This window comes from Carassius auratus, unplaced genomic scaffold, assembly GCF_003368295.1.
Source record: "Carassius auratus strain Wakin unplaced genomic scaffold, ASM336829v1 scaf_tig00215205, whole genome shotgun sequence".
NCBI classification, from domain to species: Eukaryota; Metazoa; Chordata; class Actinopteri; order Cypriniformes; family Cyprinidae; genus Carassius; species Carassius auratus.
In genome coordinates, this window is record NW_020527982.1 from 162,287 (window position 1) to 180,390 (window position 18,104).

Here is an 18,104-nt window from a genome sequence, read left to right on the forward strand (position 1 = left end):
GTGTTTGTGTGATCTAAATGAAGCAGACAGCTGAACGCTTTTGATGATCTAAGGGATACTACCAATTCATTTTTTATACGTGAATAACAGGTTAATGGTTAATCTACTTTTAAAAATACAACAAATGTAATCTTCTCAATTTAAAATAGATTTTTGCCCATATATTTATATAATGGAAGAAAAAACTTGTTTCAATCATGTTTCAAAATATCTTGTTAGAAAGTCAGAGGTTAAGAAGAACAGAGTGAAAAGATTATGAACATGACTTTCATTTTTGGGTGAACTGGTGCTTTAACATTCGACATGTTTAACATGTAAATCACAAAAACAACAATCTCTTACTTAAAATATAACATGGATTTTTGCATTTTCTTCTTTTTCCCAGAAGAAACAAATAAGGTTTTTCAAACTACAGCCCAAGATGTTACAACCAATGGCAGTGTTCTAATTTATTTGCTGCAGTGACACTTACCTGCACCAGGTAGACTTCTGAAGTCTAAAGACCTGGTATAGATTAAATACTCCCTACTCACCACCCACACCAGAGGACTGGTCTGGATCCTCACATCAGAGGCCTGAATGAGCTGCTGGTGACGTGATGCAGCTGATCGGACATCTTACTAAGGGAAGGGAAGGAGGTGGAGTTCAGTTTCTTCCTCCTGATGAGGCTCCTCGCAAGCAAACTCCATGTTAACTTTGGCTGGAGTTCACACTGGCAGCATGTTTTCTTTCAGGGGGTTCTTCGCAACGAAGGGTCAATTTACCACGTAGCGATAATCTTTTTCTCGTTGGGAAAATAAACGTTTAAGAAAACAAAACTATCAAAACTCGATTCAAGTCAGACACAATTTCGAAGGCTAAAAACGCTTTTTTTCTAAATCCTCTTCCTTCACTGCTTTTCAATGGAGCAAAACAAAATCATATCAGATGAAATCAAAGGGATGGGATAAACAAACGCCTGCTCCTCTGAATTGGAAATCACTGTTTCGAGGTTGATTCAGGGCCTCTATCGCGCTGGCAGTTGTGCTGGCAATACACAGTACAGCCGGACAGGTTACAGCAAGCCTGGATACTTCCAGATGACGGACACATAAAGGAAGCAGCCGTGAAGGTGCTGAAACAGAGACTTCAGTTTAGGTGAAGGTCTGCGCAAACATCGTCTCTCCACTCATTCTCACAGCTCAGAAGAACGGCCCCCTTCTCCCTGATCTGTTTGAGGGTTGGGGGCAGCAGGACCCTCTGGTTACTTAGCATGTAGGGCCACTCCAGGACACAAGGGTGGAAAACACAGATCAACAACAACTTTGAGCCTCAAAAGAGCTCTCACACTGCCACGACTGATCCTGGGCCGAACACAAGGGAGGAGAATTTCTCTTTCCTGAGCAGAAACAAGCAATCGGGCAACAATTCCTCCCGAAACACAAACGAAAAAAGCAGCGGCAGGCGTTCTTCAATTGATTTCCAACGAATAAACATTTTCTCCCTCAAAGGAAACAATTTATTGATAGCGTGATATAATCAAATGAGGGGCCAGTGCACTTTTTGTGTGTACAAACAGCCATATCAAGAGCTGTGCAAGGAGTGAGTGACCGCTTCCTCTTTCTCCCCCAATCAAGAAATTAGGTAAATACAGCACAAATCAAGAGTGTCATTATTTCCGTTTAAATATGGGAACTGTAAGCACAAAAAAAAAAAACAATTACACAAGCAGGAAGATGCTCTCAGTGAGAGTACACTAACACTTAATGGAAAGCTCTTGCCCCTGTGCATCCAAAGGGCTCCTGAATCATTTCAAACAATCATTTCTGCTTCCAGCCATGTGAAGTCCACTTGTGGAACGATCCATTTCCTGTACTGTCCTGTGTGGCCGAGACTGAACGTACAGTATGTCCATTTATTCATGTACACAGACAGCTGTTATATTATTAAACCACCAACTGATCAACGTTTAAAACACAATTTAGTGGGGGGGCAAACATGAAAAGATGCAATGGTGCAATGCAATGCAACGGATCAGTACACTGCAATAAGCTAAACAGACTAACAACACAAATTTCTACTTCTTCAGGATTTGAGAGAAAATTGTGGACTATCATTTTAAAACCATTCAAACAATGACATATAAGAACCACAACATCGTGTTATATTTCAAACATAAATTGCTATTCAACTAAAAACATACTTAAATATAGGTCTATATTGTCAACTAAAAGAATATGTCAATGAAATAAAACGTAGGACTGTCTTACAGCTGCACAAGAACTAAATTGTTAGGGTATCAAGTCAAGTTTTTTGTACAGGTATGTGGGCCTGAATTTTTTTAATGAGTTATACATATTAATTTCTTAGTGCTATCCACATGGCATATCTAGCAAATTATGGATGATTATGACAATATCACATTATAGGCCACTTTCACTTTACACTGATGATCTCAAAAGTCTGTTTTTACAGCAAATGCACCTTTTTTTGTCTATCTTTATAAAGAGACCTCCATAAGAATATCAACAATATCACTGTAAATAGGTTTACCTGGAAAATTATGACAGTCCTATGGGGAACAATGAATTAAAACCAGTGTTAATTAATCAAATTAATTATTTGTGACCCATCATAATTTAATCTCAGACATGTCACACTATCCCATTTGAAAACAGAATTATGCTTCATTCAAAACCTTTCAAATGTAACCCAAAAACATGAAAACAATTATCAGAACAACTTTTTCTTCTTTAAACACAAACTGAATGCTTGATGTTATGCTTTGGTCTAAGGAGGGCTTAGAAAAATCTCTGTTTATAAATCAAAATACGTTCACAAATTATTTTTGAATGTGATAAAGGGGTGTTAAAATGCAGCCTGTATCAATCGATATAACACTGATGACATTTTTTGGCTACATATATTAAACCTCTGAAACGGCTTAATGTACAACACTAGCATCAACATGCAGTTTCAACATATTCTGTCTGTTTAAGTGGCCTACAGGACTGTATATCTATATTACACTCCCCATTACTTAATGATTATTCAAAGCATCAAGACACATAAACCAGGCTCCCATTAAATCAGATTAATTGAGAATCATGAACATGAAGGAAATGAACACTTCCCAAATAAGATTTCGTACAGGGATGACTGTCTGGAATCTGACTGAAATACATGTTGATAGGAAGTGTTGGAACTAGAAAGCATTTAATGACCAATAGCAAATTAAATTCCTATTCTAATATTCCCAATATCATTCTTTTAAACAGGGTACAACTTATCACAAACTAGACATCTGAATAAATTGCAAATGAAAACAAATATATTGCTATAGAGCTAAACTTTGCTATGCGAATTGGCCTTTCTCTCTCTTTTTTTTTTTGTACATGTTTGGCAGAGCAGGTCATAACATTTGCTCTTTACTCTAGTACCACGTCTGCTTTAGAGAGCATGCAATTAAGAGACATTAAGAGAAGCTTGCATTTAACAACACTTTTGTGTGCATTATGATTGTTAAGATGCTCCTCGCACAATGATCATGACCAGGAAGTCCTCTTCGGTTTTGGCAAGAGCTTTCGAAGAAGAATCTAAGAACTGCTGAGAGAAATCACATGGTGGAAATGCATGCAGGACCCCAGTGTTGTCCTTATCTCTACTGCCCCCGACGGGTAAACTGATGACCCCGGCGGCCTGCTTTTGCTTCAGGTACGAAACCAAGTTGCGCAGGGGCCTCTGCGTCGATGCTGCTGGGTCCGAAGATGAAGTCTCCTCAGAGCTGCCTGGAACCGCCAGTAGAACCGCATACCCGCCTGGGCCTGCGACTTTGATGCGCCGAGACACTTCGTCAGTCTTGGGCTGGTCAAGGCGAAGGCGCTGTGTGATGCGTAGTTGTGTGACTTTACCGCCCGTGCTGCCGTCGATGAGGAGACTGCTGGCGATGCTCAGGTCCCCCTCCAGAAGGTGCATGCTGGCTGGGAAGTTACTGTTTTTCAGGAGCAGCATGCCATTCCAGGCCATGCTCAGCTTTCCCCCTGCATCCTGCTTTGAAGCCTGGCTTTTGGAGCTGGTCTCAGATCGGTCCCTCTTGGAGGGACCTTTGGCTGAATCGCCCGCTTTGCGCTTTCTCTCTGCCGGACTCACCCCGACACTAGACTCTAAGAGGGTGCTGCTGCTTTTGATGCGCTTTTCACTAGGGCCCCTGTCCAGGCTGCTGTGGCTCTCTCGTGCTGGAGACACACGGTCGGCTCTCGCCGGCCGCTCAGAGTCACTGAATCGTCCATCTCGACTGCTCCCTTCTGGGCTGCCCTCGAGGGATGGCGGTCTGCGGCGACGGGCCGCCCACTCGCTGCTGCTGTCAGGTGAACACTCCAGATGTCTCCCATCCTCCATGAGCCGTCGCTTGCGTGCTACTTCCCTGCCTGGCAGCTCCCGCTCCAGTGACCACGCCTCTCGCCGTCGCTCACGCTCCAAGTGTTCGAGGGGCTCAAACGCAGGCATCCGTACACGTTCACGAATGGCAGGTGCAGGCCATTCAGCCCCAGCATACAGTTCTCGTTCTCTGAAGTGCAGCGGTGGGGGAGTTCGTTCTCGGACCCTGATGGCTTCGGGGGTGGCGCGATGGACAAAAGATTCAGCCACGATTTCATAATGTTGCAAAGGGAGGGGCTGCAAGAACTGCTGCTGATAGCGGTGCTCCGTGTCAGCAAAGTCCACCCTCAGCCTCCTGTCGGGACCGCCAAGGGGAAATCCACGCATGTGTGTGCAAGCCGCCTGAGCAGCATCCAGGCTTTCATACTGAATATAAGCCCAGGTGTCCCCTTTTCTGTAGTCTATAGTCCTGATAGTGCCGAAGCGGTCAAATTCCCTGGCTAACGCAGTCAGAGGCACCCAAGGTCCAAGACCGCCTACCCATAAGCGTGTGGTGGGGGTGGCTTTGCCATAGCCAATCTTAATGGGGTTTCGACCCACAACTTTCCCAGACATGCTCATTTTTGCTCTATGGGCCATGTCCAGGTTTTCAAATTTGAGAAAGCCATAGGTGCTGCTCTGACCCCGACTTGGTCTTTTAATGTCCACCTCTGTGATGGTCCCAAATCGTTCAAAAGCTCTCCTCAAATCATTTTCAGTCACAGTAATATCCAAATTACCCAGAAATAGTGTGCGGTTGGCCCTCTGGTCGTCCTCTGGAGAGATAAAGTCCTCCTCGCGGAAAGGAGCAGCTCGCTCCGCGGTGTACGCGGGCCGCGCCCTGGCTTCATAAAAGGCGAACTCTCTCTCTCTTTCAAGCTCTCTCGGTAAAGGCGGGGGAGGGGGAGGAGGAAGCCGACCCAGAGCTAACTGTTGTAAACGGTAGTCTCTATACCCCAGACCGGTTGGAGAGAGCGGCCTCTGTGTATGCAAATGTCTGTGTCCTGCTACAGAGAAATGGTCCTTATCTACCGGAGATCGACTTCTCCTCCTGTTCAAGTAGACTGCCTCAATTTTCAAAGGACGGTCGTAGAGCACCAGCCGCCCTCGAGCGTGCTTTGCCGCTCGGGCATCATCCGGTCTCCTAAAGTTGACAAATGCGATTCTCTCGTCGTTGACTCTGCTGATTTTAACACTTACGTCGCCAAATTTTTTGAATTCGTGAAAGAGGCCGTCCTCGATTTCCTCGTCGCTCAGCTGGGAGCCGAGCTCGCTGATTTTTAAAGTTTTGTACTCACTTTCGTTTGGGGGAAGCGGGGCGCGCGGCTCTCCGCGCGAGTTGGTGCGCGCAGCCGCCTCCAAGGACAGACTCGAGGCGTGATTCTTGCCGCTCGAGCTCGCAACAGGGCTAGTGTAACCGTGGTTATTTCCAGTCCGACTGGATACATGTCCGTCAAAATCCCGTCCATCTCTTTTATCTCCGATCAGTGCCCGTCGTGCGGAACCCCCTTCGCTTTTAGATGAACTGTTGCCGTTGTTGTTTCCGCCGCCAGAAATCGAGATAACCCCCATTTTCTTACTGGTCGGGTGGCTTCCTCCCCTGTCTCGTATATCATCCAAGGCCCTTGAACGCTTTTTCACCGGCGACCGCTCCTTCCCTTTCATCGTAGATATCCTCCGGCTTTGCGCGGCTAACAAAACACTTTTTAACAGTTATGCTATCCTAATGTCGACGAATTTACACAAGCAAGTGTTTAATTTGTTCAGTGTCCCTGCGGCAAAACAACCGCATACGCCATCTTGTCAAGACTAAAGCATGACCCGCCCGTCGACTTTGATTGGTTTGAATCTCTGAGAAAAGTCAACGCCATTGGCTGTTTTGTCTGTCAATCAAGAGCTCCCGTACAGCGCCCAGACTCGGTGTAAACCATTTTAAAGCTTCAAACGCCAAATATTTACCATTGCCACAAGAGGGGTGACATTTAACAAATCTTTTCTGAAGTTGTGAGGGTGCACTGAAAATATAATATCTTAGTTAAATCAGTGTTGATGCTTTTAGCTGATGCTAAAAACTGGGAATTTTGTTTCATTTAATTAATCCCTTACACTTCGTTTAAATTACGAATGTAGGCCTATAACGTTTACAAATTGTGAATGCTCAAATAAACATAACTGAAAACAAATCTCCTAGTTCACTTTATGTCCAACAGATGGTGATGTTTGCCTGTTCATTGAGGTGAAGGGAAGGGTCACGTAAACGCGGAGTAAAGTACAGCTTTTGTACATTTAACATTTTCAGGGAGATTCACCCTTATTATATATATATATATATATATTTCATTCAGACAACATAATCCGGAAGTAGCCTGCAAAAAAATGCTTGAGCTTCACTTCTGTTGTTTGGTCAAAAGACAGCAAGCAATTTATCTGTTTAGGAATTTAGGAAAATAAGTGCTTACAGATAATTCTAAGAGACAGAGAAATGCACAAGCTAACACATATTGTTTTGATCTATTAAAGTATCATTAATTTACTGCCAACATGTCACTTAAAGCTGCCTAATTTTCTTACTGCACGCCTGCAGCAGATCAATATTTTTCACATATCTCAAAATAAAGTTTTTGGAATTTTATTGCTTACATTCAACTTAAATCTATCAAATTTTGTGTACTTATCTTGTGTGTCTCTCCTTTCACAGCCTACAACATTTAGCACACTATACACTCTCTTTGTACATTTGTCATCCTGCCAGTTTTGTTGTAGTTCACATCTATTTAGTAATGCTTCTCTTGTATTCCTGAACTGTATTTCTTTATCACATCCTTTAATCTGGGATTTAATCAGTTTGCATGTGAGCTGGCTCCACTTTTTTGAAAGATCCTGCTGGAATTCGAAGCTGTGGGTGTGGAGAGAGTTTTCTGTCGGCCTCCCTTTCTATCCTCTATTGGAACCACATGTCAACTCTCCAAAACACAGCACATTTCGCTAAACTGGCATTTAATGTGATCCAGTGTTTCTGTCATCCTCGATACACAAAGGAAAGAAGCAGTGGGAAATGCTTGCCCCAAAGCAACTGTCGATCTGTTTCCATTATGCAGCTGTCAATGCAGCAATGTTTTTCAACTTGAACAATTTTGTCTCATGTGTCATCTAAATTAAGTGAATCACCCTAAAAGAGTGGCTGGCAGGATTGGCATGCAGTCATTAAACCCAGATGAAGCCACACCGGTCCCATGGCTGCACAGAAATGCCCTCCTTAAGGCTGGTTGGCACTTGTATCAACAGAACACTTTAACTTCAGCTATTTCCCACAGGATTGGGATTCCAAAAACACATCAAACATGATCTACTGTATAATGATATTGAGTTGTCTTAGAAACAGAATTAAGCACGCTTGTTGTTCTTCAGAAGTTCTGTTCCTATGAGTGTCATAGCTGTTGTTAAAAGTCAATGTCACAGGAATTGAATGTTCAAAAAAGTTTTTACCAGGCACAGTTTGAATTAGACTAGTTTGAGTAGTTATTTAGAACCAGGTGCATTTCAAACCTTCCAAAAAAAATTATGCAATACATCCACCACATGGCCAGCTTCAGAAACTTGGGATTCTGCATTTCTTTTCAAGTAATGATTTGATTTTTGTCCAAGACCCTTGAATTATACAGTAGCATAACATATAAGTTGATTCATAATTCATTAGGCTTTGTGGTTCTTTCCAGCTGTCAGAACCCAGACCTAAGGTTGATGGAACAACCTTGGAATCCACCATCGGTCAGAGAGTGAGTTTTGTATAAGCAGGGCTGTCACATGCTGCAGATGTATCGGGTGACATAGGACAGCCTTTACAGCCAGCCTACAGCAGAACATACATTTAAAATTACATATTGAATGGCCACGCACTCTCAAATACAAAACGTTTCACCTTACATGTACACAGCACACTAAATATTTTTTGTATTCAATTTTATGAGATATTTGTATGGATCCAAAAGTTGCCCGAGCCTGTACAATTATATGTTATACTACATATTCTGGATATTATTCAAGATTAGAATTATGCATGAATATAAAAAATTGTGTCGATACCATAATTATTTTCACGGATGATGGTATTAAAATTCTGTAAAATTTTGTCTAAATAAATAAAACAATTAAAGACATTAATCATTTTAAATGCAAAAAGTACATATTGGCAAAATAACATCTTAATGTTCAGGATGAAAAAATGGGTATTCTAAAGATTTCATTTATCAATGTTAAGTTATTAGTGTTTTTAAAGATTACATTTAAGTGAGTGTTAGTTAATGGCTAAGTTAATCTACAAAAAAAAGCGAGAGAAATAAGCATGTACAAGTTGATATTTAATACACTCAAAAAACTAAAAAGCTAATATCAGTCAATATGATAACTGATATGATACCAAATTATCATGCACTCCTAATTGAAATAAGCAATCAGCAACACAAAATGTGATCTATATTCAGAAATGCTTAATTCCTGCCACCAGAAGCACAAACTTATTTGCTGTTTTTAGTGGTGATGTATTTGAATGCACAAAGTTGGAAAATTTAAAATCATTTATTGGCTGGGGCTACAAATATACATAAGGGGGTTGAACCACTGCATACACTGACACGATGAGATTAACATTAACATACTTAAATAAACATGTTGAAAGTGACGTTACATACAGCCAAGTTTGGTGACCCATACTCAGAATTCATGCTCAGCATTTAACCCATCCAAAGCGCACACACACACAGCCGCCGAACACACACTCAGAGCAGTGAGCAGCCGTTTATGCTGCAGCACCCAGGGAGCAGTTGGGGCTCCCGGGGGCCTTGCCCAAGGGTACCTCAGTCGTGGTATTGCCAGCCTGAGATTCGAACCCACAACCTTAGGCAAGGAGTCAAACTTTTTAACCATTAGGCAATGACCTCCTCTTGCCCTTCCCCTTTTTAAAATTTAAGTATCCCTGGAAGAGTTTAATATTAAGGCAAGTTGTGTGCAAAGCCCATTATGGCTCATAGAATTTCAACAAACACATAAACAAACGAGATGCTTCCATAGGGAAACATATCATCACAAAAAAAGACCAGGCAAAAAAAAATTTTTTTGCAGTGAAAACATCTGGAAGCCTGCAAAAAAGAGAGAGATATGTACATTGAGCATAAAAAAGGTTATTTCAGTTGTGTGTTACTGAGTAACACTAACATGCCAGTTTAGCAGGCATGCTAACTGCTAGTTGGCTCAGTGATGTCAAGACAATCACAGTTGCAGCTGCATGGTCATGTCGGCCAGGATAACAGGCTCCCCGGGTCTTTGGTTTTCATGCGCAGGGCCACCAGGCCTGACGGCTTGTATTCAGACTCTTGTCCGGGCTCAAAGGAATGGGCCCCCAGGCTTCCTGGGAAGCCATGGAGTGAGTATATACTGTTAATGCTAGGGTGGTGAGGTGGGTGATGATGATGATGATGATGATGGCCTGGAGATGCAGACATACCCATGAGCCCTGGTAGGTTCCCGTGAGGATGGGAATAAGGGGTCATACAGGATGATGTCATGGTTTCCGCCCCCAAAACACAACCACTGGCTGCTCCGCCTGCACCTCCCGTCCCCGCACTGCTTGGCCATAGGCTATTTTGCATCTTTGTGGACAGAAAAAGAAACACCCACACCCAACACACACACAAACATTAGTGACTTATTCTAATATAAAATTTATGATAATATCTGCATGTTATCTGGAAAAAAAAAAGTTACGTTGCATTTAAAAAATATTTTTTACTTAACACATATACAAATTAAATATTTAGCCTGTGCTAGATGGCAAGATTGATGGCATTACAGTAACAGAAAAATTTTAACGAAATTCTATCTGTGTTTCTGACAACAGATATAAATCAGAATACGCATGAGAATATGAATATAAATATGTCTCCAGCCAAACCAAAGCAATTCACCTGTGTGTGTGTTAAAATACTAGTCTTATGCTCTCTTTGTGTTCTGTGTTTGAGTATTTGTGTGTGTACCTGGTATGAGTCGGAGCGAGGGAGAAGGGAGATATCATATGTAGCAGCAAAGTGGTTTGGCACTTCTTGTATTTTCCCGTAACGCTCTCTTTTCCTCCATTTGGCCCGTCTGTTTTGGAACCACACCTGGGGAAAGAATATCCATATATTAAACTTAATTATTGACTGATTTTAATATAGGCCCTGTCATAATGGAACACTTTGCCTTTCAATGAATTCAATGTATTAAATAAATGAGGAACATTACTATTACTGAAAGCATTTAAATCTGTGCAAAAAAATAGTGTATGCTGCCGCATTTAAAAAAGGTTAGTATATATTAACCAGATATTTTTTCCACATTAGTAATTATGCTAAGTTTATTTTAAAGAAATTAATTATTTTCATTTAGCCAGGATGAATTAATTTGATCAAAACTGACCGTCAGAACTTTGACAATGTTACAAAAAATGTATCTTTCAAATAAATGAAGTTCTTTGAACTTTGTTTTCATCGTGATTTTCACCAAAAATAAAAAATAATTGTAAACATTGATAATAACAAGAAATATGTGCACCAAATATTATTACAGACTATTAGAACTTAGACTATTAGACTGCTAAAAATTCCGCTTTGCATCACAAAAATAAATTACATTTTAAAATATATTGAAATTGAAAACATTTATTTAAAATGTAATCATATTTCATAATATTACGTTTTTTACTGTATTTGTCATCAAATAAATTGTGCCTTTGTGAGAATAACAATAATAAATATATTTAAATATATTTAAATAATATCTATTATTTCTATTTATAACTAATAACCCATCCCAGGAGGTGGAGTCTAACACACCTGCACTCTTGCCTCCGTCAGCTCCGTCCTCAGTGCCAGCTGTTCCCGTGCATACACATCTGGGTAATGCGTCTTTTGAAAGACCTTCTCCAGCTCCTCCAGCTGAAAGGTGCTGAAAGTTGTCCGGTTTCGCCGCTTCTTGTTCTTGCCCGAAAGGTCGATGGAGTCAGTGATGGAGTCTCCAGTCAGCCCACTGGACGGCTCTTTCAGTCTTCCACAACACTCTGAGTCTAGAGCAGGATATCCAAGGGCCTTGGGTACAGACTTATCTCCTGCTGACACCAAGACAGAATGAGTGCTGCTTTCAGAGTTACAGAGTTAGTATTTTCCACTGAATTCAGATCAGTGACAAATGTAAATACTGTGCACAGGCTGATTAAATGTAATTTTCTGTGTAAGCTTTTCTTGTCTTCTAATCTAAACTTAATGACTTATTTATGCATAGCCTGAATATTTTTCCTCACCTGATATACCTGGCAAGGCAAAATGATCTCAGGCTTACCAAAAACACGTCAAATATATGTTTTAATTACACAGCAAACAGAATTATATAATTTAAAACATTTAATTAGTACAAATGACATTAAGAAATTTATAAAAATTCTACTTTTTTTTATAAGTAGCACAATTCCTGAAATATAACTTTGCTAAAAAAAAAAAGAAAAAAAACGCTATAGCTGATCTGTGATAAATTCATATATATATATCATATATCAACTTGAGATATATATATATATATATATCATATCAGTCTACAGTATGTTACTGTAAACATGTAAGCTATTTTGTTCATCAAGAGTGTTTATGTAATGTACTTCCTGGCTGTCCTGAAATCAGTGTCATAACTTTTTTTTTTTAAGTGGGTGGGGCAGGAATGTGTATTTGGGAATGTAAATTTCTAAATTTTTCTTTCAAATATCCAGTATATTTTTGAGTAGGCCTATTCCACAAACTTTAAAAAGGATAACAAACCGTCAGCAGAGCTCACTGAATGGCTTGAGTTAAAATCATTTTTTGTAAGCTCAAACGTTTAACTGAATAGTACAATAAAAATTCATGTAAATGTCATTACAAAATCCAGCTACTATGATATGGCGAGTTAAAATGTTAAGAAGTGAAAGAATTTTGACAACAACAAAAAAATAAAAGTTCAAATCACTATAATAATAAACATCATTCAAACAGGACGTTTGCTTTTCTCAGGAGAATATGAAGGATGAGAAGAGCTCTTTTGAAAGGAATAAACCCGTCATAGTCCTTTACCCTAAAATGGGTGTTTTTTCTTTCATGACTACTTTTATCTAAAATAGAAACTTTTTATGTGTCCACTCCTTTGTTACTATTTTTTTTTATCTAAAAGAGAAAAATTGTAATGCAATATTTGTATCCCTAATTTTCATGGAAAAGAAACTTAAACATGGTGTTTTGTAGTTGGATTCTCTTTTTTATAAACACCTTATTGGGATTTCTCAAAAGTTGCTCATTGAACAAAGAGTGATTCATTCTGTGCATGATCATATGTCAATAAAATTACTAAATTATGGCTTTAATTAATTCAAATACAAGAGTAAAAGCCTTGTTCTTGAGACATAATAAAAACAATAATTATATTAAGAATTTTTAATTGACACATCTGCATTTGGCTCATAGTTTTGTTTTACAATGATACGCTGTTTAGTTTTCCTCCGAAGAACTCCTCTGTAATCCATCTGAATTAGAGTGAAATGATAATTTAGATGCTCTGTAGATATAAAAAACATCAGATCTTGGGTCATAAAAATCCAGTTTGTTTTAAATTTCAATGTCTCTCCTTGTTTAGTGGTTAAGTAGTAGAAATGAATTATGGTTCTTCCTAATTAAAGTTTCACCAAAATAGAGGAAACCATTTACTAGAGCTACATAACTTTAGAGGGATGGAATTATAAGGCCTATATCTGATCTCTCCCAATAGCACAAGAACTAAAGAAAATGCTAAACTTAGTTTTAGCAACAGGGGATAGTTATGTACTGTGATTGATTTAGTGAACACTAAGCTAAAGAACACTTATCCATTTTATTTGAGTTAAATATCTCCCAAAATGTCTCTGTCTGCCTACAAAAGATAGATAAATTAATCAAGATAAAGTTTGTAAACATGACAAAAATGTCCTTCTAAAATTATAAAGAAAGTGTAATGATGTATCAGAAACAAGTTTGAGGCTTTGACCCCAGCACATAGCCTATTATTTTAGAAATGTAAACTTGCTTGTTTACTTAAGACATATGCTTAATATTGACATAATCGTCTATAAATAAAACGAATTTTACAATCAAATCCTATGTTGGAATGATGAATATTGAAGGAATATTGTTTAGAATGTGTGACAGAATAATAAGTTATTAAACGCAAACAAGATTGACCAGGCCTCAAAAGCGCGCACACAAATCCACGGAGATAGATTTGAATGATGTTATCTGGAGATTGTTTCTGACGTCGCAATATTTTATTATTAGGCCTGCTATATAAATTGAGACATGCGGTTGAAATCAATTATTCCAGCTTTATAATGAGGAGAAAACGTAACATCACAACGGTTAAAAAGTTATTTAACCTCCTGTTTAAATAATTGTTTATTATGCTAGAACTTTATACATGTTTTTTTAATTAATAATGTGGAAAAGTGCGAGGACGAAATGCGCTATGGATATTGTGAGCGCAGGACTGAACTTAAATTAGCCTGCTAAGAGGCGTAGCCCTTACAAACTGAATCATTCAGCAGTTATAAAATAATAATAATAATAATAATAATAACTTATTTATATGACTCATTACTTATTATTCTAGCTTATTTAGAGTGAATCGTTTTATGACCTAAACAACAGAAACATATTTAACTTTTAGCTGTTTGGACACCAATAATACCAAAAATAATTATAAATAAATAAATAAAATAAATAAATAAATAAATAAATAAAGTTTAAAATTAAAGTTGGAAAATTTGAATAATAGTTTTGAAACCTAACAGAACTAAAGAAGGCAAGCTAGTGTAAACAAAATAAGTGCAAATAACCTTTTATTTTGCGGTTATTTATTCATTAGAAAACCATGAACGTTGCAACGAATACATCTGAAGACTTTGACGTCGTTAACTTTTTTATTTCCACAAAAAACCAAAAATGATTCTTAATAATTGCTGAACCTAAAGTGTTGAAGAACCTTTATTTTTTTTAGGAGTGTCTTATAAATGCTTATTTTTCAGATGTCGGTATATATATTATTATTATATATATTATAATATAGCTTATTTAGAATTTAAGTAGTTAATAAGTGACACACTTAACAAGCCATTTCCAAAGTGTTTAACAAGTTGAATTCCATATTGAACTTAATGCTGATTGATTGATCGAAAATACAAATTAATAGATACATTAATTATTGGGTTGAATCCATCTCCAGTCAGTACAAATATCACCACCTTGCTTGATGTGACATAATTTTAAGTGTAAATGTAATGTAATTATGCGTAAATAAAAATTATATTAATGATATTAATGATTTTCAGTCACATTAGTTGTTTTGGGCTTCTCAAGTGGAGTATTTAAAAAGTTGTCTAAACAGTTCAAAATTATTCAGTTTCAAATTTATTATTATTAGGCTGTTCCTCTTATTATGTCCTTGTTGTTATCACTATATATAGCCTATAATCTATATCGTTTACGCATAGACGTTTGGAGGTTTTCCTCGCTAGACATTAAACTTACTGAACTAGTTTTCACTTACCATCCGAATTAGTCTTATAAAATGACGAGTTCTTCTCGTTGATCTTATGAGTTTTTTGATCCTGGTTCATATTCTCCAAATACTTTGTGTGTTTTCCAGGCGAGGCGCGAGGAGTTGTAGGGCTGACGTCGTGCGTAAAGTCCGCAGAGCCGTCTTCAGTGTACCGTCCCACAAAAAACTCATGTCGATGAGCTAGAGTAAGATGCGGAGACTTTTGGAGGTCATCACACTGAAAGAAAGCGCCGGAATTATGCTCCAAGCGCGGGGAATTCTCCGGCGTGATCCTGTTTGGAGGCGAGGAGAAAGACAGACAACTTTCGGTCTCCATCACCTCGTCCCGAGCACAAGAGCGCAAACAGTGAACTAGGATGCTATTAACAGGGGACAAGTTAGTGTATACGCGACAGGGATGGCAATTATTCCCCACCTCTTCATTTCAAGTGGGTGGGATTTAGAGAATCAGAAACAAAGAGCCGTGAACTGAGAGGGAAAGAGTGACACAGCGGTCTGATTCACGCTCAAATGTCAATCACGCGCAGCTCTCGTTTTTCTCCAAAACATTTTATCTTAATTAAACAACATTGTTATGCTAGTTAAGTCGAGTTATTGTGACTGGCTGAGCACTTATAACTTTAAATTACCAAAGTAGTACTGAATCCTGATTTGATGGATTTTGATCCAGGAACATTTTACGAGAGAAGCTGTCGGTAACTGTCAGAACTCAATCAAAGCAGGGATCAACCCAGTAAACCCTGATTCATTCCGCTTATGATATATAGCGTCTACATCGATGACTAAATTAAGTTATTTTGAATTTAAGTAGCCTATGACTTTACATCATATATGCAACATCTTAAATGCCATACCCTGTGGTGTAGAAAAAATATAATTCAGATATTACTCTGCGTTTTTGTTTTATTATCGAAATATATTGCGATGTAGGCTATAAGCACAATTTTAATAAAATGCATGGAAAAATGTATGATTGTAATTAGATTTACATATGGAGACAACCTTGTGAAACAATCCCAAGGCATAAAGTAACAGCAAAAATAGTAAACTGCTGCTGACTGAGATTTAAGAATTGAAAAAACTTTTTATATCGATATTTTGATTATTCCTACTTTCTACTCAGTGTTTTAAATTAAGATGTAGCCTATACAAACCAACATAATTTTATAGGCTACAACATTACAGTTATGGATGTTTTTTACGTCAAAATGAAGTTTTCGAATAACCCTAAACTTGTCACAACTAATTAAAGGTATTTCAAAGCAAACGTCACATTCATTTTGTTTTAGAAAACGTAAACAAATTTATAAACTACCAGATAAAAATCAGCGGGTTTATGATATTATAAAAACGACCCAAGTGCATTATTGTAAAACATTACATAAAATGTGCAATCTTTGAGAATAAAGTGTGATGATCATCAACTCACGTTACTTCTTTCCACTTCTATAGCAAAAGCACAAAAAGCCTATAGTAGATACAGTAAAAAAAGACTTAGAGCAACCCGCTACCAGTGTACAGTATTAGGATAGTATCACTTAGATCTTTTTTTTTTTTTTTTTTTTTTTTTTTTTAATTAGTCTTGTATCCATTACCTTTTTCTACTCACCAGTGTGGTTTTTAGAAATACACTTAAAAGTCCAGAAGAAAAGTTAAAGCGATTATCATAATTATCCATATTAGCTTTTTGTTGGTAACTCAAAGTTTAAGGGAAAATATTGTAAATGGCGGAATGTCCACAGAATTGATCCTAGCAAATAATAAAATAAAATAAAATAAAATAAATAATATAAAATAAAATCATCTTCCATACAACTTTGTGGAACTGCTTGAGTTTGGACATCCAGAGATCAAAGAAATCAAAACTGCTGATATTGACATGGCAGCTCAAATCTTTGCAATAAATCTCTAAACAGAGAGCACTTAAACGACTCGCGCTGCTCTCCAAGATGTCTAACAGTTTTTTGGATGTCTGTTTTTTAGGCCACATGGAGCCAACCTGACGGACAAGTGTGTAAACATCCAGTCAATTTGCTTCGGTCAGCCCACATAAGAACCGTTTCATTCAGTGATGAATTCACCAAGCAAACAGACTTTGGGAATACGGAAGAGATCATATCACTTCCTCTGACAAGTTGTTTTCTTGCAATGCAAACTGCATAGGCTACTCTTCTGAAAACTAAAATCAAATACTGATATACATGTGACACTGACATCGTATTCGTCTTTAAAATTAAACATAGGCCTTAATCTCATTATGTTTAAATTATATATTTTGAAAGTCAGTTACTAAGGTTTGGGTATAAAAAGGAACGTTATTTGTAATGGGTAGAGAGAAATTATGTTTATATATATATATATATATATAAAAAAAGAATTTCGCGTAAACCCTTGAGCAAACAGCCCACAAAAAGCCGTGTACAGAAGATATGAGGATGAAGAAAAGAGAGTTAATCAAAAGGACATGACCGGCTTGCCACTCGTGGTTGCAGTGGCGTGTTTGTAACCCAGTTAATAAAGAACATGACTTGGATTATGATGTTGTGGGAGATCTGGAAACATGGGCCAAAACTGGAGACCCTCTGAGTAGAACAGGACCACCAGTCTGTGAAACTAACCTACAGCCACCGATATATACACGCATGTGCGAGATCAGACTGGAGAAAGTTGAGAGAGCAGCAGAAACAATGCTTTCTTAAAACAATACAGCTCGTTTTATTTAGCGATAGAATGCGTTCACCCACCCATACCATTTTGTGTGACAGGATTATGGAAATCTGTCCGTTTTTCTGTTTAACTATAGGCCTAGGTGTTTTCCCTGTGATAATGGTGGAATTAATCAAAAGCTTTCTGTAGTCCAGACAGGTTTGTACCTGAATTTGACTGACTTTCAAAAATAAACCTAGCTAGAGAAAACCTCACTGGAGTTAAAAGTGTGACAACTATCCCCACTCTCCCTTACTCTCTCTGTGCTTCAATATATCTTTGTTAATGTGAATACTGTGTATGGAGTGCACCCTGGATACTTTTCCTGTGTGTGATCCAGTAGCCTCAGCCAAGTTTTGTGATTC

At 38.2% G+C, this 18,104-nt stretch overlaps 2 protein-coding genes across 4 annotated transcripts; both read right to left on the reverse strand.

Moving 5' to 3' along the window:
- Positions 1-248: 248 nt before the first annotated feature.
- On the reverse strand, positions 249-6,217 carry LOC113093919 (RNA-binding protein 15-like). Its single transcript, XM_026259518.1, has one exon. The coding sequence runs from the start codon at positions 6,058-6,060 to the stop codon at positions 3,502-3,504; it is 2,559 nt and encodes an 852-aa protein (XP_026115303.1). The 5' UTR covers positions 6,061-6,217; the 3' UTR covers positions 249-3,501.
- Positions 6,218-8,992: 2,775 nt separating this feature from the next.
- Positions 8,993-15,429, reverse strand: LOC113093982 (homeobox protein aristaless-like 3). Of its 3 annotated transcripts, XM_026259613.1 has the most exons (5): positions 15,022-15,429; positions 11,262-11,536; positions 10,425-10,550; positions 9,896-10,040; positions 8,993-9,799 (listed from the first exon to the last, which is right to left on the reverse strand). In XM_026259613.1, the coding sequence occupies exons 1-5, from the start codon at positions 15,347-15,349 to the stop codon at positions 9,681-9,683; spliced, it is 993 nt and encodes a 330-aa protein (XP_026115398.1). In that variant the 5' UTR covers positions 15,350-15,429; the 3' UTR covers positions 8,993-9,680. The 3 variants fall into 3 exon arrangements, with proteins under 3 accessions (XP_026115398.1, XP_026115396.1, XP_026115397.1); XM_026259611.1 differs by having other exon boundaries at positions 8,994-10,040; XM_026259612.1 differs by having other exon boundaries at positions 8,996-10,040; positions 11,262-11,533.
- Between the last annotated feature and the right edge of the window lie 2,675 nt (positions 15,430-18,104).